At 53.1% G+C, this 22,433-nt stretch overlaps 1 protein-coding gene across 1 annotated transcript in view; it reads left to right on the plus strand.

Annotated features, from left to right (window-relative positions):
• SPOCD1 (SPOC domain containing 1) overlaps positions 1-16,369 on the plus strand; it is a 28,476-nt gene extending 12,107 nt beyond the window's left edge. Inside the window, 15 exon segments of the mRNA XM_015572782.1 lie at positions 3,384-3,425; positions 4,217-4,393; positions 4,621-4,681; positions 4,684-4,748; positions 4,932-5,010; positions 5,305-5,380; positions 6,610-6,769; positions 6,880-6,996; positions 8,510-8,635; positions 12,660-13,197; positions 13,416-13,564; positions 13,828-13,962; positions 14,514-14,603; positions 14,868-15,054; positions 15,560-16,369. Of these exon segments, the coding sequence (XP_015428268.1) occupies positions 3,384-3,425; positions 4,217-4,393; positions 4,621-4,681; positions 4,684-4,748; positions 4,932-5,010; positions 5,305-5,380; positions 6,610-6,769; positions 6,880-6,996; positions 8,510-8,635; positions 12,660-13,197; positions 13,416-13,564; positions 13,828-13,962; positions 14,514-14,603; positions 14,868-15,054; positions 15,560-16,194 (2,637 nt within the window). The 3' untranslated portion in view covers positions 16,195-16,369.
• The last annotated feature ends 6,064 nt before the right edge of the window (positions 16,370-22,433 follow it).

Here is a 22,433-nt window from a genome sequence, read left to right on the forward strand (position 1 = left end):
ACAGAGAGAAATATCGATGTGAGAGAAACCAGGGCCTGGGCCAGGGAGCAGCCTGCAACCGAGGTCCATGCCCTTGACCGGAACCAAACCTGGGACTCTTTGGTCCGCAGGCCGACGCTCTATCCACCGAGCCAAACCGGCCAGGACGAACCTTCCCAATTTATGTGCTGTTGTTATCCAGTGAGTTAGTCCTAAGTTATTTTTTTAATTCCACAAACTACACATTGTTATTATAGAATCATAAGTCCATGGAGGTTTAGATTTAACAACATATTTATCATTTTCTTTGCTCAAGATTTCTCCTTGCATCTCAGCGTTTCTACCTGGGATCATTTTTCCTTTCTTCTGCCTCAAGTTCATCCTTTAACATTTTGGTTATTGAAAAAAAATTAAATTATCAAGAAAAACAATAACTCGCTTTTCTCTACGGTGTTTTTATTTTATCCTCATTCTCAGAAAAGATTTTGTCTGGGTCCACAATTGATAGTTATTTTCTTTAAGCTCATTGAAACTATCATTCTGCTGTTTTGCCTTCCACATTACCATTGAGAAGTCAGCTGTTCGTCTAATTGTCATTCTGTGGTAAGTAAAAGGTCTCCTGGTGAGAGGCATTGTAGAGGAGCGGTCACAGGCGTGGCCCCTGGAATCGGACTGCCTGGATTTAAGTCCCGGCTCTTTGGTTTACTAGCTGTGTGACTAACCAACCTCTCTGGGCTTCAGTTTTCTCTTCTGAAAAATGGGGACAATAATGGTACCAGTGCTCCGCTCATAGCTGTGGTGAGGATTGAGTGAACTAACATGTACAGCATGCCGAACAGTTATAGTGCCTTTTCAGTGCGATTTACGTGTGAGCTGTTATTTTTCTTTCTTGATGCTTTCAGGGTCTCCTTATCATTGATGTTGAACAGTTTCATTATGATTTGTCCAGGTGTGGATTCGCTTTCACTTATCCAGTTTGAAATTCACTGAGCTTTTTGAATCTGTGAATTGTTGCCTTTGATCAATTCAGGAAAATTCTTAGCCATAGATCTTCAAATAGTACCTCTGCCCCATTCTCTCTACTCTCTCCTGGGACTTTAGCTTAATTAGTCCTTTTCACTCTATCTCTAGTGTCTCTTTGACTGTGTCTCTCCGTCTTTGTGCTGTGAATAGTCTCAGTAACTTATTAAATCTATCTCCCAGTTCACTGACTTATTTCCGTTGTTTTAATGTGCTATTAAACCTATATATTGAGTTTTTCATTTTAATTATTAGCATATTTTTCATTCCCAAAATTTGTGTTTGGTTCCCAACCAAATCTGCTTGATCATTTTTTAAATTCCTCACCCAAGGATTTATTTATCGATTTGAGAGAGAGAGGAAGGGAGAGAGAGAGAGAGAGAGAGAGAGAGAGAGAGAGAGAGAGAGAGATTCATCCATTGCCTCCCATACATAATGTACATACTTGGATTGGGAACCTGCAACCTGGGTATGTGACCTAACCTAGATTTGAACCCATGACCTTTTGTTGTATGGGGATAGGACTCCAACCAACTGAGCCACACTGACCAGGACACAATGGACCACATTTTAAGAGCAACTATAATTATGTTAAAGTTCTTCTTTTTTTCTGACTGGCTTATTTTATTTTGTTAAGCATGTTATATATATGTATTTTGTATTTTGGTCTGATAAATCCAGTTCCTAAGCAAAAGTCTTTGCTGGTCTGATTGCTGCATTGTTTGGAGCCTCCTAATGCTGCAATGCGGACCCTGAGATGGGGCCAGCCGAAAGGTTTTAAATTGTGAAGGGCTGTCCTTAATATCTTTCCTGCTTTCCGTCCCAGATGTCCCGTTTTCTCCCCCCACCCCCCTTCTCAGTTTATTTTTTTTAAAGGCTCATTCATTCCCATGATTAAAAAAAAAAAGTGAAAAGTTTCCTTCCCAGCTCCCAGTCCCTTTCCTATTGGCAGCCTCGTTTATTAGGTTCTGGTGGATACTTCCAGTGATATTTTATGCAGAGTCTAGCAAATACAAATTTAAAAAGTCTTTTTCTCTCTTTTTAGTGCAATGGTAGCACATGACACATACTGTTCTGAACTTGTGTTTCAGTAAAAAAAATGTTTCCGGTTATAAAAGAAATATGTGCTCATTTTAAGTAACATAAATACCCAAGTGCCTATATGTGGAAAGCAAACCCACCCCCTGCAATTTCATTCCCTAGAGATAACCTCTATTATGCAACTATAACTATGTATTTACATAAATGGGCTTATGCAACAGATACTATTCTGTCAGCTATTCTTATTCTCCTAATAGTACAGCATGACATCTTACCATATCAGTCTGTGCTGCTGCATAACTCAGCAGCTTAGTGCCTGGGCTTTGAGGCAGACAGAACTAAGTTCTGATCCTAGCTCCACTGCTTAGGAGCTACGGGACTTTTCAGATCCTCTCTGAGCCTCAGTTTCCTAATCTGTAAAATGGGGATAGAAATAGTACACACCTCATAGTGTTGTTCTGAGACCTTCATAAGATTACATGTGATGTGCTTCCTCCAGGGCCAGCTACCTTCTAAGCACCTGATGAATAGTAGTTTATATTATGACTCACCTGTTTTTTTTTAAAAAAAAAAATATATATATATATATTTATTGATTTCAGAGAGGAAGAGAGAGATAGAAACATCAGTGAAGAATCATTGATTGGCTGCCTCCTGCACCCAATTGGGGATTGAGCCTGCAACCCAGGCATGTGCCCTTGACTGGAATTGAACCTGAGACCCTTTAGTCTGCAGGCCAATGCTCTATCCACTGAGCCAAATCAGCTAAGGATATGACTCACCCCTTTTGATGGCTACATAGACTCCATAGTACGACACGTCACTTTTTATTACCCATCCCCCCTTTTTAAATTTGATTATTTTTTTAAATCCTCACCTGAGGATATTTTTCCATTGATTTATAGAGAGAGTGGAGAAGAGAAGGAAAGACAGAGAGCAATATATGGTTAGTAGCTTTGTGTTGGTGTTGTTTTTCTAATATATTTTTATTGGTTTTTATAAAGAGGAAGGGAGAGGGAGAGAGAAAGAAACATCGCTGTGAACGAGACACATTGATTGGTCGCCTCCTGTACATGCCCAATCAAGATTGGGGAGTGAACCTGAAACCCAGGTATGCGCCCTTAACCAGGAATCAAACCCGAGACCTCAGGTGCTCGGGCTGATGATCTAACCACTGAGAACACCGGCCAGGGCTTAACCATTCCTCTTTGATGAACATTAGATTGTACTCAATTTTTTCTGGTTATAAATACCAATGCAGCGAACACTGAACGTACATCTTTCACCTCTGTGGGTCCCTAGATCCCCTGAATTCTAACCTCTGCCTCCTCTTTCTCTTCAAGGAGGAAATGAAGATGTCCCACGGGGTGAAGCGTGTGTGCTACGTAGGTCTTTACTTTTCATTACAGCCCTTCTTCCTCCCTCTCCCCAGGTCTGGTGGGATGGGGGCTCCTCCAATTAGTGGCAACCCCAGCCCCCCGCCCCCCGCACTGGGGATGTGCCCGCAACCAAGGGAGAGCCCCCTAGTGCTCCCACTCCCTGTGATGCTGAATCTCAGACTTTCACCTTCCCCCATACCTTGGAACCTGACCATTCATGGTCATTTATTCAGGGATTACTTTTCAGACCCATTTGCTTTCACAACAATTCCCCATAGTTTGCAATAAAGCAAATGAATCAAAACACTTAAAGCAGGATTGAAGCCTAAAGAAAGCAAGAAAAAGGAAAGGAGAAAGGGAAATCTTGTTACAACACCCCCGCCCCCCCCCCCCGTTACAGTAATCAAACAAACAAACAAAAAGGCAACCATAGCGAACGGGAGAGCAGGACAGATGCTTAGCTATTAGAAGACCAGGACCCCACTCTGACCTCCACAGTCCCCCCTGATGAGATGTGTCTAGAATCAGGAGGGTGAGAAGGGTTCAGTCAGCTCTGAATGTGTCTGGGCGTGAGCGGGGAAGATGAGAGAGAGGTCGGAAAGAAGATGGGCTCCTCTCCTGTGACACAGGCCAGGCAGTTAGCAAGCCGCGATTGACCCTACTGTGTGCCAGGCCTTTAGTAGGCCTCGGGAATAGTGTTCTCTGGAGCTTAGAGTGCAGTTATGGGGGGGGGCGGGGGGGGGCGACATAAGCACTTTGAGGTGAGCCCCGCCCGCATGGCTCTTCTCCCCCTGCAGGTGGATTCCGGGTCGGTGATCCACCTCCTGGGGGCCATCAGCCCCGGGCAGGCAGCGGGTTCGCGGCCGCTGAAGCTGGAGCCCCTGGAGAACATGATGGAGGTCAGCGCAGCCTCACCTGCCCAGAGGCCCAGGAGGAAGATAAGGCGCCAGGCCCACAGCCCCACTTGGTGCCAGGTACAGACCACGCGCGTTTTAGTTTCATGAAGGGAATGTGGTTCTTCACTTGGGCGATGTCTCTCAGTCCTGTGAGAGAGACACCCTCACACCGACTCGCAGAGTGGCCACTGCAGCCCAGAGAGATGCTGTTGCTCCCGGTCACACAGCAAGCAACGGCCAGAGGGTTAGGCCGCCACCTGGCCGTGCCGGGGGTCTGCGTGCTGCTGGCTCCTGGCCACCCCAAGTTCTCCTGGTGGCCTCCCTCAGGAGGGACAGAGTGGGGCTCTGGTGGCGTCGCTGACCCCGTCCGCCATCTGGGAGCGGCTCCCTGGCCCTCAGGGACCCCACTCCTCCTCCACATGCTCTTTCTCCTGCAGGAGGGGCTTCCTGTTCAGGAGGCCCGTGCAGAGTGGCCAGGGGTGAGTGTGCCTGCCCCTGTCACGCGGCCTCCTTCAGGGAGAATGTGGGAGAGGGGGTGTGGCTGGGGGAAGCTGTGTCCCTGCGGGGCCGCGGGCTGGGCCCAGCCACCTGGCCTTAGTTCCCCCGTCGCCCACAGTCCAGTCCAGTGGAGTCTGAAGAGGAGGAGCCCGAGGAGCCCGAGGAGCCCGAGGACCAGGACTGGGAAGAGGACTCAGGTGAGGGGCTGCCTGTCTTCCGAGGACTGGTGGGGACTGAAGCGGGGTGGTGCCCAGCAGTCCCTGGGAGACAGGATATGTCTTTTCTCCCCTCACCCCCTAGTCAGCTTCTAGTCCTTCCCCAAAGAGGTAGGGGCTGGTGGCTGCCTGGGCTCAGCTCTCAGGCAGATGGGGGTGGGACAGGGTCCCTGAGACCGGACCCCTCCTTTCCCTGCCTAAGCCCCTCAGCACGGAGTCACTTCCTCCCCTTGCCTGGAGCATCCCCTGGGGAACCCTGATCCTTTTTCTCCACAGCTCAGCTTCAGCTCCAAAAGGACATTGGGGTACGGCACACTGTGGTCCGCGTCATGAGGAAGGTGCTGTGGAGCCGGTAAGGCCTTCCTCCCCACTGCCCTGACCCCTGACGGCTACCACCACCTCCCTGGGCCATGCCGTGTTCTGAGGCAGGGGTGGGGAACCTTCTTTCTCCAAGGGCCATTTGGATATTCATAACATCATTCGCGGGCCATACAAAATTATACCTAAAAATTAGCCTGCTATAAAAAAACATTAGCCTACTATAAAAAAAATAGCCTGCTATAGTTGGTCAGACATTTAATTAACTCACCCCGAGTGCCATGGCAGGGCCAGACCAAATGATTTTGCAGGTCTCATATGGCCTGAGGGCAGGGTGTTTCCCACGTGGCTTCCAAGGGCTTTTGTGTGTATGACGAACCCATTTTGTAGCCGTGAGGTCACTTGCCCACACAAAGAGTGAGAAGAGAGACGAACTTGACCCTGGGCCTCTGTGGCTTCAAGGCTGCGCTTTCCCATTAAGCCCCTGTGGCTCAGGGTCTGCTCAGGTCCTTGTGGGTGTCACCGCAGCAAAGGTTTTCAGATCCAATGAGACTGTGGTGGGATCTCAGAGATCTCAACCCAGGCTCTCATTTACCAATGGGGAGACCAAGGTCCAGGGAGGGCGGGACTTTGCAAAGTCCCAGCAGCCTTTGCCAGTTTGGCTCAGTGGATACAGCGTCAGCCTGTGGACTCAAGGGTCCCGGGTTCGATTCCAGTCAAGGGCATATGCCTGGGTTGCGGGCTCGATCCCCAGTAGGGGGCGTGCAGGAGGCAGCCAATCAGTGATTCATTGATGTTCCTGTCTCCCTCTCCCTTCCTCTCTGATAGCACAAAAACAAATTTAAAAAAATAAAAAATAAAAAGCCACCCAGCAAATCAATGGCAGATTCAAGGTTTCACCCATGGCCAGGGCTCCGTCCTCTGCCTTGGCTGATGCCCTCCCCTCCCCAAGGCTGTCTCCCCTTATACTTTCCCCGGTCCCACTGGCCAGGGCTAGAGCGTGAGCTGAGCAGTCAGATTTTGCTTCGCCACTAATGTGGCCTCGGGCAAGCCCCTTCCCTTCCCTGAGCCTCAGTCACCCCTTCTGTAAATGGAGACTGATAACACTTGTTCCTCAGAGAGGTGGGGTGAGAATAAGTGGGTCCATGTAGGAGAATGCCCAGAGTCAAAACAGAGTTGGCCCAGACCCTGCCTCCCACCGTATCTCTCCCTGCCAGCCGAGGGCCTGGGCCACCTCACAGCTCAGGGCCGTGTCCCCCACAGCCTCCGGGAGCTCCCAGACGTGGCGCTGAGTAAGGAGGTGGTAGAGGGCATCGCTGCTGGCATCGAGGCAGCCCTCTTCGACCTGACACAAGCCACCAACTGCCGCTACAAGACCAAGTACCGCAGCCTACTGTTCAACCTGCGGGACCCCAGGAACCCCGTGAGCGGGACCGGGGGCTGGGCCGGCCCCTCCGCGGCACCCAGCCCGGCCTTTGAGCGGGTGGGGCTCTGAGTGGTGTGGTGCAGCCCCTGCCCCTGCCCTCCCTGCAGGACCTGTTTCTCAAAGTGGTTCATGGAGATGTCACCCCCCACGGCCTGGTGCGGATGAACTCAATCCAGCTGGCCCCCCAAGAGCTGGCCCGCTGGCGGGACCAGGAGGAGAAAAGGGTGAGGTTTGGGGTCAGGTCAGGACAGGTGACAGGATGGGGAGTGGTGTGGAGGGGTGACCCGAATATGGAGCAGGGAGAGAGAGACAGAGCAGAGGGCTGAGGGAAGGTGGTGAGACACGGGGAACACAAGGCGGAGAGAAACATGGAAATGAGGAAACGAAAAGAGAGCTGGCAGACAGGGAGCGAGCCAGAGAGACTCCACCAAAACAATTAGGAAAAGCGGCAGAGAGGAAAGGGGTTAGGGATGGAGAGCTTGGTAGAGGAGCGACACCCCGAGAGGTGTTGCCTTCCACTGGCTTTTCTGTGAAGCTGGGCTTGGGGGGAGGGTGGGCTTGGGGATGATGGTCCAGACTCTAGAGTTCATGCTTGACATCTGCCATCCATGGGGAGTAGACCCCTGGGGTGCCCCTGTTCCCATTCCTGGTGCCCCAGACCGGGTGAGAGACCCCCTGTCCCCACACTTCACAGTTATAGCCCCATATACCCTGTCCATGGTCTCTGCTCCCTGGGAACTGTTCAGGGGCAGGGAAGGTGTGGGCACCGAGCTGGCCTAGGGGATTTGTGTAGCGGTTTTTGTGGCCCAGTGAGAGAGGGAAGGACTGATCTAGGGAGCGGGGCCATGGGATGGGGTGGGTGCTAAGGTTCCCGTCCTGGTAGACACTGATTAGAATGAATAACTAGAATCCACTAGGTGAATGTGTGCACTACAGACTGAACTTCTGTCCTGGCCCCGTGGGGACCAGGGCACAGGACCAGCTGCACAATGGGGGGTGGGGGCAGGTGCTGAATGAAAATGCAGGGCCCTTTGTTCAACACGATAAGGAATTTCAAGATGACAAGGGCATTAACCACGGGGCTCGTCTAAGCACAGAGCCTGCGCAGCTGCCCCAGAGCCTCCCGCACGAAGCCCGCACTGCCAGGGCGGACGGGGCCCCGGCCCTCTGGGGTGGCTAGAAAGGGAGGAACAGGCTTTCAGGAAACATTTCAGATAGGATGGCCTTGATCAGTACTAAGAATCACAAGTAGCCTTTACTATGAGCCAGGTTCTGGCGGAGTACCCTACGTGTGCTGTTTAATATAATGCTCTTAGTTTAATCCCCGGAGAAGAGAAAAAATGAGGCTTAGAGCAGTAAAGCGCTTGCCCAAGGCCACTACCTTGTGGGTCTCTTATATTAATGGCCCAGCCGGCACTCCAGAGCCTGCGCGCCTCCCAGGACAGATGGTGGGGTGCACTCAGGAGCAGAACTGACTGTGCTGGTGCAGGCGAAGTTCAGGGCACGCTGAGGAGCAGGGCTTGTGCTGGAGGGTGGATGAGTGGACTGTGGAGAGGTAGGCCTGGGGTGGAGGGCTTTCCGGGTGAGGGGAATGGCAAGAGCAAAAGTGTGGGGACGGAAAAGGCCGGCATGGAAAGGACCATAGGCGAGAGGCCTCGAGGGAGGACAGTGAGCACTGGGGCTCTTGGGGCCAGAGACCCTCCTGCATCCGGCTGAGCGAGGGCTCTCCACCCCCAGGGCCTGGAGATCATTGAGCAGCAACAGAAGGAGCTGTGCATCCTTCCGACCTCCAAGCTGACCCACAAGGGCGAAGTCGAGATCCTGCGGGACACGGACCAGATGCTGACCCTGGAGGACCTGGTGGTAAGCGGAACCTGACCTGGTGCTGGGCGGGGCCTGTGCCCCTTACCTCGCCAGCTGTGTGGCCTTGGGCACGTCACCTGGCCACTGTGCGGCCCACCGTCTTCATTGTAAAGCGGGGTAATGATCTACCATGCAGAGTCCAGGTGAGCCTGGGGCCAGGCAGCCCCCGACCCAGGGCCTGGCAGCTCCTCCTCAGTGCCGGTTCCTCTCCTTCTGACCTAACCCCAAGGGACCCCACGTGAGTGGTCCTGTCCCGGCAGTCCCCCCCAGGTGCCCGGTTGGGAAGCAGGAGGGCCACACTGTTGGAGGCAGTGTCCTGTGTCTGGAAGGAGCAGACCTGCTTTATTCGGCAGAAGGAATTAGGGGTGCTTCAGGCGGGGAAGCACCCAGATCCCAGGGCAGTCGGTGCAAAGTATCCTCTTATCGCTGGAGATCTGCTTTGTCCTTCTGTCCATCCGGCTCCCTCCTCCTGCTTGGCCCCTGCGCCTTGCACATAGCCCGACACGGCGGCTCAGCAGCCCTCCATCCCAGTCAGTGAGCCCTCCAGCCCAGCCTCCTGCAGCTGTCAGAGCTCCCCGGGGCTCCCTCCCGTCACTCTCAGAGGCGCCCGGCTCCTGTTGGGTGTTGTGTGGGTCAGATGTTCACACCAGTCTGATCAGCTGTGTGTCCAGGATGGGGAGTGCAGGGAAGGTCCCTGGAGCTATGTTCACTGGGGAAATGGCAGTGAGCATGGCAGACAAGGTCCCTGCTTCTCCCAGTCAACATCCAGGCCAACAACCAGAGCTGCTGCCTGTGCAGAGAGGAGCCTGCGGGGATGTGGCTGCTCTCCAACCAAAACCAATCTGTATTCCCTGAATAGATCTAATGTAAGTGCAGGGGAGGAGCTAGGAAGACCTGGAGAGAAGAGAGAGGGGAAGAGTAGGGGGTAGCAGAGGAGGGGAGGGAAAGTAGCACACAACAGTCTTGACTCCTTGCTGAAATGTACTCCTGAATGAGGAACCTGAAGCCATTTGCCCAGGTCACCTAGTTGGCAGGGGGGAGATGAGATTTGAAGCCAGGCTGTCTGACTCCAGAGCCTGGGCCTTGGCACTACCCTGGAGATGGTTTTTAGGGCAAAAGTAGAGGTTAAAATCTTTAAAAAAAAATTTTTTTTTCTTGATTTCAGAGATGGAGTGGGGGGGAGGGAGGAGAGAGAGAAGCTGATCAATGATGAGAATCATTGATTGGCTGCCTCCTGCCTGCCCTACACTGGGGATGGAGTCCGCAACCCGGGCATGTGCCCGGACTGGGAATTGAACCGTGACCCCCTGGTAACAATGACGACATACAACCACTGAGCCATGCCAGCCGGGCAAGATTAAAATCTTCTTGAATCTTCCTAAGACAATGTTTAGTTTGTGTTTAAAGCTGCTTCTGTTATGACGAAGAAGGGCGATTTGGCCATGAGCATCCAGAGTCTTAAAAGTGTTCATTCTCCCTGATTCTGTCATCAGCTTATGAGAACTTGTCCTAAGGAAATAGTTGAAAGTTTAGGAAAATATTTCCTTGCACAAGGATGTCCTCAGAACCAATTGTAACAGTGAAAACCTGGGAATGACCCAATCGTCCGGCCCGAGGTGGTGCGTACACTGCCACACCCCTCATTCGTGTAATAGCTACAGGGACTGTGGACCGGGCAGGTGCCGCTGCTGTCATTCAGGGACACGACGAGGATCCAGGCAGACCTTGTGTTATTGCGCTTCTGCTTTATTGTGCTTTGCAGATACTGCATTTTTATTTTTATTTTACAAACTGAAGGTTGTGGCCACCCTGCATCAAGTAAGTCTATTGGCACCAGTTTTCCAACAGGCTCAGATGATGATTAATTAGGCTTTTTTTTTTTTTTAACAATGATGTTGTTGCTTTTTATTTGGGGTAGCCTAAATTTTATTTTGGTGACACCAAGATACATGAAATATCTTCCTATATTTCATACTTTGCTCTATAAATAAACATTTTTATTGAACTTATTGGGGTGACATTGGTAATACAATTATATAGGTTTCAAGTGTACAATTCTATAATATAATCTTGTATACTGTATTGTGTGTTCACCTCAATAAGATATTTTTAATTAAGGTAGGTACACTTTTAAAAAATATATTTTTATTAATTTCAGAGAGGAAGGGAGAGAGAGAGAGAGATGGAAACATCAATGATGAGACAGAACCATTGATCAGCTGCCTCCTGCATGCCCTCCACTGGGGATCGAGCCTGCAACCCGTTGCATATGTCCTTGACTGGAATCAAACCCAGGACCCTTCAGTCCGCAGGCTGATGCTCTATCCACTGAGCCAAACCAGCTAGGGCTAGGTACACTTTAAACAAAATTATTTGTTAATTGATTTTAGAGAGAGAGGAAGAGAGAGAGAGAAACATCGGTTTGTTGTTTTACTTATTTATACATTCATTGATGAATTCTTGTATGTGCCCTGACTGGGGATTGAACTCTGGACCTTCGTGTACTGGGATGATGCTCTAACCAACTGAGCTACCCAGCCAGGGGGCACACTTTTTTTTACACGTGAGGCTATTGAACACTTAATAGACTACAGAATGGTGTAAATATAACATATATGCACTGAGAAACCAGAAAAGTCATGTGACTCACTGTATTGCAATATTCGCTTTATTGTGGAATGGAACCCACAGCATCTCTGAGGTATGCTCTAAATGTTGAATATATATAGGGTGTCCCCCCAAAATGTATACACATGTTAACAGCTGATAACTCACTTAATTTTCACTCCTTTTCAGGTTTAACTGATTTGAAATAATGGGTGAAGCCAGACTAAGCTTTGGACAAAGAAAATTTATCCTAAAGTGCCACTAGACATTTTTTAATGGGGATACATAAAAGATAAAGTTTACGGTACAAAACCCGGCATCAGTCGACGAATTGAGGGTGCACAAATACTGAACAAAATGATTCTTGATGTTTGCGATTCCATTGCTTCACCTTATCAGCAGTTCCTGGACCAGAATAGTCATCAATTTGAAAACAGGCAATGACAAAACAAATTATTAATTTCTGTAGATTCTTTTAAATTTTGAAAGAGAACTGTATGTTAATAAACACTGAGTTTATAATCATTCAAAGTGTGTATACATCTTTTTGGGACACCCTGTATATGTATATTTTTAATATTCACCTGAGGATATGTTGTTTTTATTTTTATTTTTTTAAATATATTTTATTGATTTTTCACAGAGAGGAAGGGAGATAGAGAGTCAGAAACATTGATGAGAGAGAAACATCGACCAGCTGCCTCCTGCACATCTCCCACCGGAGATGTGCCTGCAACCTAGGTACATGCCCCTGCCCGGAATCGAACTTGGGACCCCCCAGTCTGCAGGCCGACACTCTAGCCACTGAGCCAAACCGGTTTCGGCAGGATATGTTGTTTTTAAATTGATTTTAGAAAGATGGAGGAAGAAAGGGAGGGAGGGGGGAGGAAAGGAGGGAGGGTGGGAGAGAGAGAGAGGGCAGAGGGGGAGAGAGGGAGGGAGGGAGAGAGAGAGAGAGAGAGAGAAACATAGATTGATTGCCTCACATACACACCCTGATTAGGGATGGAACCTGCAACCTGGGTACGCACCCTGACCAGGAATCAAACCTGCTACCTTTTTGGTGTATGGGACAACGCTCCAACCAACTGAGCCACCCGACAGGAACAGGTTGAATATTTGATCCTAGCTATTTTAGTTAAAGATCCCTAAAACCTTTGTATATATATATATATAAAATATATATATAAAGGAGTACCCAGAGTACCAACAGTTGTCTCTAAGTGACAGGACGGGGTGATTTTTTTTTTAATTTTTAAATTTTTCAAATTTTCTTTAATGAGTCACAGTACTTTTGTAATAAAAGAACATATTACTTGGAAGAATAAAACCACATCCCTGAGGCTTTCCGCTCATGGAGGGCTCCTGACTTCCCCAGCTGCCTTTCCAGGCCACCCCCTCTCCCTATGCCTCCCAGAGACCCATGATGTCCACAGACTGCAGCCCACTGGCCCTGCCTGCCATGTCAGAGGACCCCACAGAGCAGGAGCAGGACCCCATGGAGCAGCAGGACCCCACAGAACAGCAGGACCCCCTGGAGCAGCAGGACCCCACAGAACAGCAGGAACCCCCAGAGCAGCAGGGGGAACCCCCAGAGCAGCAGGACCCCGCGGAGCAGCTGGACCCCACGGAGCAGCAGGAGGAACCCCCAGAGCAGCAGGACCCCACGGAGCAGCAGGGGGAACCCCCAGAGCAGCAAGGGGAACCCCCAGAGCAGCAGGAACCCACAGAACAGCAGCAGGAACCCACAGAACAGCAGGAGGAACCCCTGGAGCAGCAGGAGGAACCCCCGGAGCAGCAGCAGGACCCCACAGAACAGCAGGACCCTCCGGAGCAGCAGGACCCCACAGAACAGCAGGAACTCCCGGAGCAGCAGCAGGACCCCACGGAGCAGCAGGACCCCACGGAGCAGCATGAGCACCACTTCTTTGACCCCAGCTGCCACATCTGCAACGGTTGTGGGAGACACAGAAAGGGCACAGAGGGGCGGGCAGGCTGGGCGGGGAGGGTCAGCAATAATAGGATGTGTGGCCTGGGGAGAAGGTGGCAGGGTGGGGGTGCCTGTGCCCCAGGTCACTTCAAAAATCACCCGCTTCAAACCCTGGCTCTAAAGCCCTGGCTGGGCTCAGCCTGGCTGCCAGCCTGTTTCAGCTCCTGCCTCTGCTGTTTGCAGACTGGAAGCCCTCGTGTGCGCTGCCAGGCTTCTCCCAAGCCAACAGGAGGGTGGAGGACAATGTCATCCGGAGAGCCCCAAGCCCAGAGATGTCCTCTCCAGAGATGCCCCAAATCTCCGAGAAACCTCCCATGGAGCCCCTGGACAGGTGTGGGGCTGGGGCAGGGAGGTGGGGGGAGCCACCCCTGGGACAGCAGGCTCGGCATGGGTTTCTCTTTCTGTGTGGCCTTGGAAAAAACGTACCTCTTCCGTGGGTCTCAGTTTCCCCATCATCCCAACCTACTGGTTCATCCCCGCATAACGCCGTGCTTGGACGAGTGTGCTACACCCGCAGTGCGGACACGGGACCTTCTTGGAAAAGTAAGGAGATGCTGGGGGAGCCCTGATGACCTTTCTCCCTGGCCCTCTCTCTGTCCTTCCCTCCAGGCTGCAGGTGTCTGCAGGGCCCACAAAGCCCCCCTGGGAGGGGGCTGTGGCCATGTTCTCCATCAAGCAGTTCCGGGTCAAGGCCCAGCTGGTCTCAGGACACAGCTGTCAGCTCATCATGGTACTGCTGCCCTACTCACCAGGGTCTCCCTCACACACTGACCAGCCCAGTCAGTTACTCACACCCTCATTCATTCATTCAATCATTCACTCATTCATTCATTCACTCATTCTAAGACCCTCTCTATGCCTGGCCCTGTGCTAGACATGGGGACAAATGAGATGCCAGCCCCACTCCTGCAGACACACATGGGTAAAGGACTCCCTGTAACCCAAGGCATAGAGCAAGAAGGACCCAGGACAGCGGCCTGTGCTTCCTTGGCCCAGAGGAGATTTTAGAAGTGATTGTTAAGTGACTAATGATCAGCGAAAGTGTGGGACGAAGGCGGAAGATCAGAGGAGGGAGTGAGGGCCTTCTGAGAAGTTGTAGGAGATTGGCCAGGACAGGACGTAGGCCTCCTGGGGCAATAAGGGCTTCCTGGCAGCCACGTGGGGTCCTGATAGACTAGTTGCTCATCCTCTTCGTCATAGGCCATGGCTTTCAGGTGGCTTTCAGTGTGCCCTCAGTGGCTAGGCATCTTGGGGGCTGACTGGCCATGCTACCTCCCCCAGACCCTGCCCGAGGTAATCCGCTCAGCAGGCTGCATTCCCTCCAGCACCATCTGGAACCTTCTGGCTAGTGTCTGCCCAGCCAAGGCCAAGGTAACCACCCACCCTTGCATATCACCTCTTCTGCTAGCACCGTACCCCCAGCCCTGTGCCCCTCTCTCTCTGCCTCTGGAGCAGAGACCTGGTGTACAATAGTTGGGTTGAGTTCCCACTGTGACTGCAGGCTTACAGTGTGACCCTGGACGAGGCCCTCTGTTTCCTTCTCCGGAAAATGGGGATGCACTTCCTCCCAGCGGGGTTGCTTGCAGGAGGGAAGGACGACTGCTCCTACAGCTGCTGTCCTTCCTGCAACTACAGGACGCCTGTGTGGCCAGACTGTGCCCCCAGGGGGCTCGGGACACCCAGAACTGCCACCTGCTCTACTCCTACCTCAACAACAAGCAGTGCCATGGCTTGGCAGCGGTGGAACACGTGAGGGTAGTCCTGCTGCCCCTGCCTGCCTTCCAGCCCCTGCCCACCAGACTGCGCCTTCTTGGAGGCCCAGGTGAGAATATTGATGCCCGTACCAGACCCTGCCTCCCTTCACGTGGTTATACCCATGTCTCTGTGGAGACAGGCACCTCTCAGGAGGGAACTTCTGAGACAGGAAAATGTGATAACAATGCCGGTAGCTCATACTTGTCTATTGTTGACTGCATGCCAGACAGTGTTCTAAAAGCTTACTTAAATTAATTCACTTCGTCCTCCAAATAACCCTAGAATGGTACTATTAATGTCTTCATGTCACAGATGAGAAAACTGAGGTAGGGTCACACCATCCATGTCTACCCTCAGCCAGGGGAGCCCTTTCCCTCACTGAGAACCAATCTTCCAAGGCACGTCCACCCTCCCAGTGACTTTCCCCAGCAGCTCCTGGGCCCCCGTCTCCTTGCTGGAAAGCTCCTCTTGGGGGTCCGACCTCCAGACCTCCTGCCACAGCCAGCACGCAGCTCCCGGAGGGTGGTGCACGCTCTCCTACCAGCCTTGGGTCTCTCCCTGCCTCTCCCCAGGCCTGGAAGCCGCTCACCCAAGCCTGCTGCTGGCTGTGCTGCTCCCCACAGCAGGGTTTCCAGACACAGCGGAATCCAGCCCCTTGCTGGAGAAGGTTCGCAAGGTGGTCTCCTTCAACAAAAAAGTGGAGATGAGATGCTACCAGCGGAAGGACAGGAGGCCGGATGTGGCCCCGAAGGGCTCCCCTCCCTCAGGGGGCAAAGGCAGCCTGGCTCCAAGGGGAAGCTGTGCTGGGCAGAAGCCCTCTAGAGGCAGGGGGAGACTGTGGGGAGAGCCTGAGACCTGGCGGGGGCCCGGGCGAGGGGAGTGGCCCACAAGACCGGGCTGGTGCCAGTCTTGGCACCCCTCTTTGGCAGTACCAGCTGGCCGGGGCCAGCACCTCCACAGGGCATCCTGTCCCCAGCAAGCCCTGCTCCAGCATCTTGAATCCCTGGTGACGATGAGCCGCCAGCTCCAAGCCTCCCTGAGACCCCCAGGCCAGGAGCTCCTTCCGCAGTCACCTGCAGCCGGTGGAATCCTTGGACTCTTATGCCGGCCTCTGGCAACTCCAGAGCCCCCTGGCCCAGCCCCCGACTCCTCTTTGGGCCCAACAGATGGAGCTGGCTCTGAGTGTCCTCTCCCTGGAGAGACCTGACCCTAGAAGAGGGCCTTTGACTCCCTCCCCAGTGCTGACCCCTGAGCTGTTCCAGGGACATATGGGGGCAGAGGAAGGGGAGGGCCAGCTCAACCCACGCGCCCCTTTTGAGTTTCATGTTTTGCAAACTGTTTAGTGTTGATTTTGGGTTCAATAAAGATTTTGACGAAGTTGAGACTGCATGCATCTGCTGGCTGGGCAGGAGTGTGTGCTGGCGTGGGTGTGTCTGAGATTTTGTGCACAGATGTGGTAGCAAAGCTAACGTGCTGGGATGGAGGGGCAACTTTGCCAATTGCTTGTCTGAGGTCCTTCACTAGCACTGTGTGCCAGGGCACGGCTGTTGGCATGGTGGGTTCTGGAAGCATTTTGCAAGTAATCTGGACTAGGAAGGAGAACAGGTAATGGGAGAGAAGGCAGGAGTAGGGAGGGGGAGAGAAAGAATTCGGCTTTTGAAGGGGCATAGGCACCTAGAGATTGCAATGTTTTTAAAAATTTTCATTACCGAGAGAGATGGGGTGGGGGTGGGGCCACCACCATAGTCCCTATGTGTCTCTGTGTGTGCCTCTGCCTGTGAGCATGTGTGTGTGTCTGTTGTCTGTTGAAGTCGAGAGATCCATAGAGGACTCCTCCTCTCTGTATCTCTTGCCAGCTCCCGGGCACTGGGACTGGAGAAAGCCAAGGGTCTTGGCCTGGCAGGTGGACACTCAGGCTGGAGTTAGGGCTGGATGGTGCTGCTTTGCCTGGGGCCTGGGGTGATCTAACAGCAGCCACAATGGAAAAGCATATCAGTGTGGAGGGTCCTTGGGAGAACTGAGTCTGGGGACTGGCCTGCGAATGAGCTGCTCTTGGCTGCCTAACCCACACGGAGAAGCAGGACGTGGCTTGGAGAACTTCTGATAGGACCCTACCCTTCTCTCCGGGCCTGGGTGCCCCCCTGCCCACCCCTTCTCGAAATCTACCTATGTGCCAGCCTTGTCCTGGACCGTGCTGGACGGATGGGGTGCTTGGGGGAGTCTCTTCTCTGCCCCATGAGCTCTGCTGTTGCCCTACCCGCGGACGACAGCAGAGGGGGCCCTCGGCCTTGGGATGGAGGTCGGGCTGGCAGGGCTAGAGGCCGAGCTGGGGGTGGGGCGAGGTGTGGGATTTTAGCCGAAGGGATGGGAAGCAGGGACCGGGGTGGGGTGCGGGATGGGACAAGGAGAAGGGACGGGTGAACCTGCAGACGGGTCGAAGCTCCTTTGGGAGCTTTCTGGGGAGCGCCACAGCTTCTGTGCCGTATGCAAATGACACAAATTACTATGCAACCTACAGCTCTATTCCGAGCCGGCAATTTGGGTCATTTTCCTAACGCGGTTGAAGGAGGAGGACTTGGAGCGGGAGACGGCTGCGCACCCCCTCCCCCGGGTGCAGCGTTTGCTGCCTTCCCGGGGCGCTCCGGGAAGAGCAAGCTCTGCACTCGGCGCTGAGGCTACCGTTCAGCTTTCACCTCTGTGAGGAGGGGGCTGTAGGCAGACCCCGAATGCTGAGGCCTGCTTCGAGGCTGGGGCTGGTCAACCTGACGCCCACCCACCTGTGGCCCTAGGCCAGCAGTCGCCAACCTTTCGGACCTCACGGACCACCGGTTGGCGACCGCTGCGCGGCTAGTCCAGAGCCCCTGGCCTCTCTCTTTGGCAGAGGAGGCCCGGACTGCGCGTTAGGCGAGCTGTTGCTAGGGGGCGAGGCCGGCGGTTGCTAGGCTCGGTGAGATGTTGCTAAGCAACGCTGGGCGGGGCTCACGTTGCTAGGCCAGAGTAGGAGTCGCCTGGGACTTGGGCTACCAAGCTTCCCTGGGTTCTAGCGGAAGGCGCCCCACGATGCCGTTCTCCCGGCGGCTTCTCGGGCTTCAGCACCGGCTGGACGCCGGCTCTGCGGGTCCTTCCGGTTCACAACCTCCGCGACTCCGTGATCCTCCGGGCCCCGCAGCGAGGAACCCTGGGTCTTTGTGCACGTGTCTTTGCGATTGCTTCTGCCACGAGGTGTGTGTGGGGGCGCTTTTGGGTTTCCATAGAAACTTCTGTGTCATCTCATTGCTTCCCAAGGTTTGAGCAGTTGCTTGTGCAAATTTACATCTATCTGCATGTCATTAACATGGAGGCGGGGCCGGAACTTGTTTGGGCAACTGTCCCTGGACAGTGGACAGGTTCCCTTTGCTGCTGATCCTGCTTGATGGGCACGAGGACTGCGCATGCGTAGGCGGTTTTAAAAGTTTTTATGTTTTTTTAAATTTATTTTATGTTATTATTCTTAATCCTCACCCAAGGATAATTTTTTCCCCATTGCTTTTTAGAGAGTAGAAGGGAGGGAGGGAGGGAGGGGGAGAGAGACACACACACATTGGTTGCCTCCCGCAGGCAGCCCAACTGGAGAGGAACTAACTGGCAACAGAGGTACATGTCCTTGACGGAATCAAACCCTCCACCCTTCAGTGCGCAGGCTCACGCTCTAACCACTGAGCAACCGCCGGGCACATGCGCATTTTTCTTACTAATGTTCCCAGATTTGGGTCAAGTGGGTAAAATGTAATAGTGATCACCGATTCCAGCCCTGGTCACTTTATTGAGCCATTAGGATGAATCCACCGCGATATCACTGACCAAAGACACGCAGGCAGCGGTTGGAATCCCAATTCTGCCCTTTCCTGGCTGTGTGGCCTTGGGCAGGTTTAGTTTCCCTCTCGCCGGCTCCGTTTCTTATGTGAGGATTCCATGAGATGCCACCTCTGCATACACTTACTGCTGCTTCTGACACACAGTAGGCATTTAATGGTGGTTCCCTTCATCTCTCCATAGAGCCCAGCTTCTCTCAGGGCCCAACCAAAGCAAATCGGCTTCCTTTGCAGCTCAAGACATGACAACTAACATCAGGATAAACTTTCAGATGTCAGGGCAGACCGGATTCGAGGCACAGGATGTGGACCATGTTGGTTTGCTTGTTTGTCCTTCTTGGAGGCTGCTGAGGCATGGACCCCCTGCCCCCCATCTCACCACCACCACCACCACCACCACCACCCACCACCACCACACGTGAACACATTTAACATACTTGTCTCTCTCGGGTCAACTATTTCCAGAAACCTTGCATTCCTGTTTCAAAGGTGCTGGAGCTTGAGGCAGCTGCAGCAGTGGCAGCTGAGGTTGAGAGGCTTAAAGAACAAAACTAAGCCCAGCCGGTGTGGCTCAGTGGTTGAGCGTTGACCTATGAACCAGGAGGTCAAGATTCGATTCCCGGTCAGGGCACATGCCCGGATTGCAGGCTTGGTCCCCAGGGTGGGGTGGCAGGAAGCAACTGATCAATGTTTCTCTCTCATTGATGTTTCTCTCTCTCCCTTTCTATCTGAAGTCAATAAATATATATATATATATATATTTTTAAAAGACCAAACTAAGAAGGTGGTGACCAAGAAAATCCCCTCCAGGTCTGAGATGTCTGGGATGGAGCAGGGTAGGGGGAGGTTGGGGGCGGAAGCTTTGCTTGGATACTCATATCTGAGCCCTGGCCAGAGAGGATCGGGGCCCTGGAGTCACTCCCTTGTCCTGTCTGGGCCTTGGTGTCCCATTGTGGACAATTGGGATTCCTCTGCTGTGACTTGGGTAGGGGACAGCAGAGGCCCGCTCAGCAGGGAGACCCTCCCGCGGCTGCAGCTGTATAGCAGTGCACAGGGAGGTCGGGGCTGTGAAAGCAGAGGCCGGGAGGGACCCCCTAGGGTGGCTGGGATGAGCAGCGGATCTCCTCCGGGAAGTTCTTATTCTTATTTGGACTCGAATGGTTCCAGCTGGCCTCTGGAAAAGCTGGTAAGTCCTCCCGGGTCTAGCTGCATCTCCCTGCTCCGGCAGAAGCTCCTTCAGCTTGCCCTCCTTTCTCCGGGTGTCTCTGCTACCTTGACAGCCTTGACTGCCTGGATCAGAGGGGAGGCAGAAGTGCTGGTCGCTTAGTTCTCAGTTACGTTCCGATAATGAAAAGAAATGAGGTTGGCTCCTATCCCGGGTAGAAGAAGGCTGTTGGTGATGAGAGGGAGTGTAGGAGCTGGATTCTAATTGGTCGGTTGGCTTTCTGGAGGAGGGGGCCACACCTTGCAGATGTCACTCATTGTCCTACGCGGGTCCACTTGCCAGTGGATGGCGATGGGCCAGCTCCTTCTCTGGTAGCAACCTGTGCTCATAGGTAAGGGTTCCAGGGACAGGCTGAGAGCCTGGCAGTGCCCGGGGCTGGTCTGCCTGTGTCCCACTCTGGGGGCCAATTAAGTCTCCATCCCTAGTGGCGCCGATTAACAGTTAATAAGGCAGTGAACACCTGCAGCTATAGAGGCGAATTAAGAGCAACAGTCGGCATAGTACACAACCCGATAAGTGAGCAATTAACAACCGGAGAAAGATTAATAGAAGCAATTACGTCCTACTTGGAGCTCTGTAAATACGACTGTCAATGGCTGAGGGAGTCGGCGCCGTCCCACCTGGCCTCACCCCAGGCCATAGCCTCTGCCGGGAGGGGACCCTGCCCAGCTAGATGGCTTCTGGGCCACAGAGCCATGAACACATGAGAAATCCCCAGGGCCTCATTACTGGCCAGGAAGGAGCTTCTGAACAGGGACACACAGACAGAGACGCCGGGATTCACATGGAGACACCCACCCACACGCAGACACAGAAGGGCCCGGATGCAGGCAGGGACTCCCCGTCTAGCGCTCACAGGCACAGGCGCCTTCTCCCAGGCAGGAGCCGCTCACCAAAACCAGAGCTGACCTTTCAGAGAGCCAGGCCCTCACCCGCTCTCTGCCTCCACTGTCTACTGAAAGCAAACAGATCCCAGGAGCCCCCACGCCAAAACATCTGGCCAGCCTTCTTTCTGTTTGACTTTTATTCATTCACTCTTTGTTATTCATCATTCATTCATTCAACCACCAATAAGAACATTAAACAAATCATGACATTCAGTTCAACAACCTGGCTGCCCTCTTGCCATCCTGGCATCCTGACCTGGGGCGCTAGCTGGGGAAGGAGGAAGGGGGGCCTGGGCTGTGCGGGAGGAGAGGGAGGGAGCGGAGGGTGGGTCTCCATTCCCTACCTTTTCCTCAGTCTCTAAAGCCAAAGGCAAGGTGCTTCTTCTGCAGCAGGAGGGGAAGAGCCGAAGCCCAGAATAATAGGTAATAATAGCAGCTCTTACTCTGAGCTTAACATGAACGCACTCAGTTCATCCTCATACCAGCTCCACGGCAGCTACTATTATTAAGCCTACTTGGGGGCACAGGGAGTTAAGTAACTTGCCCAAAGTCACAGCTTGTCGGAGCCAACCCAAATGTTTGAAGAGCCTAGGGCAGGAATACAAAAGGGGCTCCCAGCCCTCCACCTCCACCCCCCACCCCGTCCATTCTTCCATCCCTGGGCTGCAGGGGGCTGCGTGAGGGGCCTGGATGCAGGCCTGTGGATGCCCCAGCACTGGAGTTCCTGCTTGGTCCACACCTGGCATATAGCCACCCTTCTGCCACTCTTAGAGCTTCAGGACAAAGGACGTGGGAAAGAGGCCTCCCAGGCCCTGGCCGCTGGCTCGGGGCTGTCTGCGCAGGGACATCCAGGGCCTGGGTTGGGGTGTGGTCCGTGAAGGGGCTGGAGCTCCAAGTGGGCACAAGCCCGTGAGCCTGTGGACCTTCAAATTCACCCCGTGCAGTAGAGAGCCAAAGGGGTGTCATCTAAAGTGGGGGTCCGTGCCAGGTTCCTGGCTTGCCCGGGTCTGAGAGTATTAGAGCTGGTAAGTGGCAGATCTGACCCCAGACTCTCTGGCTGGAGCCGGCTCTTAACCAGACTAGCGGGTTGCTAAGTTTTACTTCCCCACCCCCACTCCCCACTCTGCCTTTAGCACACCCCATCCTTGGCAATGCTCCTTCCCCAGCTCCAGCAGGGTGCCAGGGGCTCTCCAGGGTGACCTGATTCTCAGTCTTGTCACCCCTCCTACCCCATTCCCACTGACATCCCACCCCTGCTGCTCCAGGGATCGGGGAAGTGGAGGCTCCCTGGATTGAACGGGGACCACAGCCGGCTACACATCCAGCTCCCTGCCTCTGTTTCCCTTCCCCCAGGATTCCTCTGATTTCTGATACATGCTAGAACATGAATCAATGAATCTCACAAACATCATGCCAAATGAAGAAAGCAAGACAAATCAGACTATATATGGCATGACTCTATTAACATGAAATTACCAACAAA

Source organism: Myotis davidii, unplaced genomic scaffold (genome assembly GCF_000327345.1).
Source record: "Myotis davidii unplaced genomic scaffold, ASM32734v1 scaffold88, whole genome shotgun sequence".
NCBI lineage: Eukaryota > Metazoa > Chordata > Mammalia > Chiroptera > Vespertilionidae > Myotis > Myotis davidii.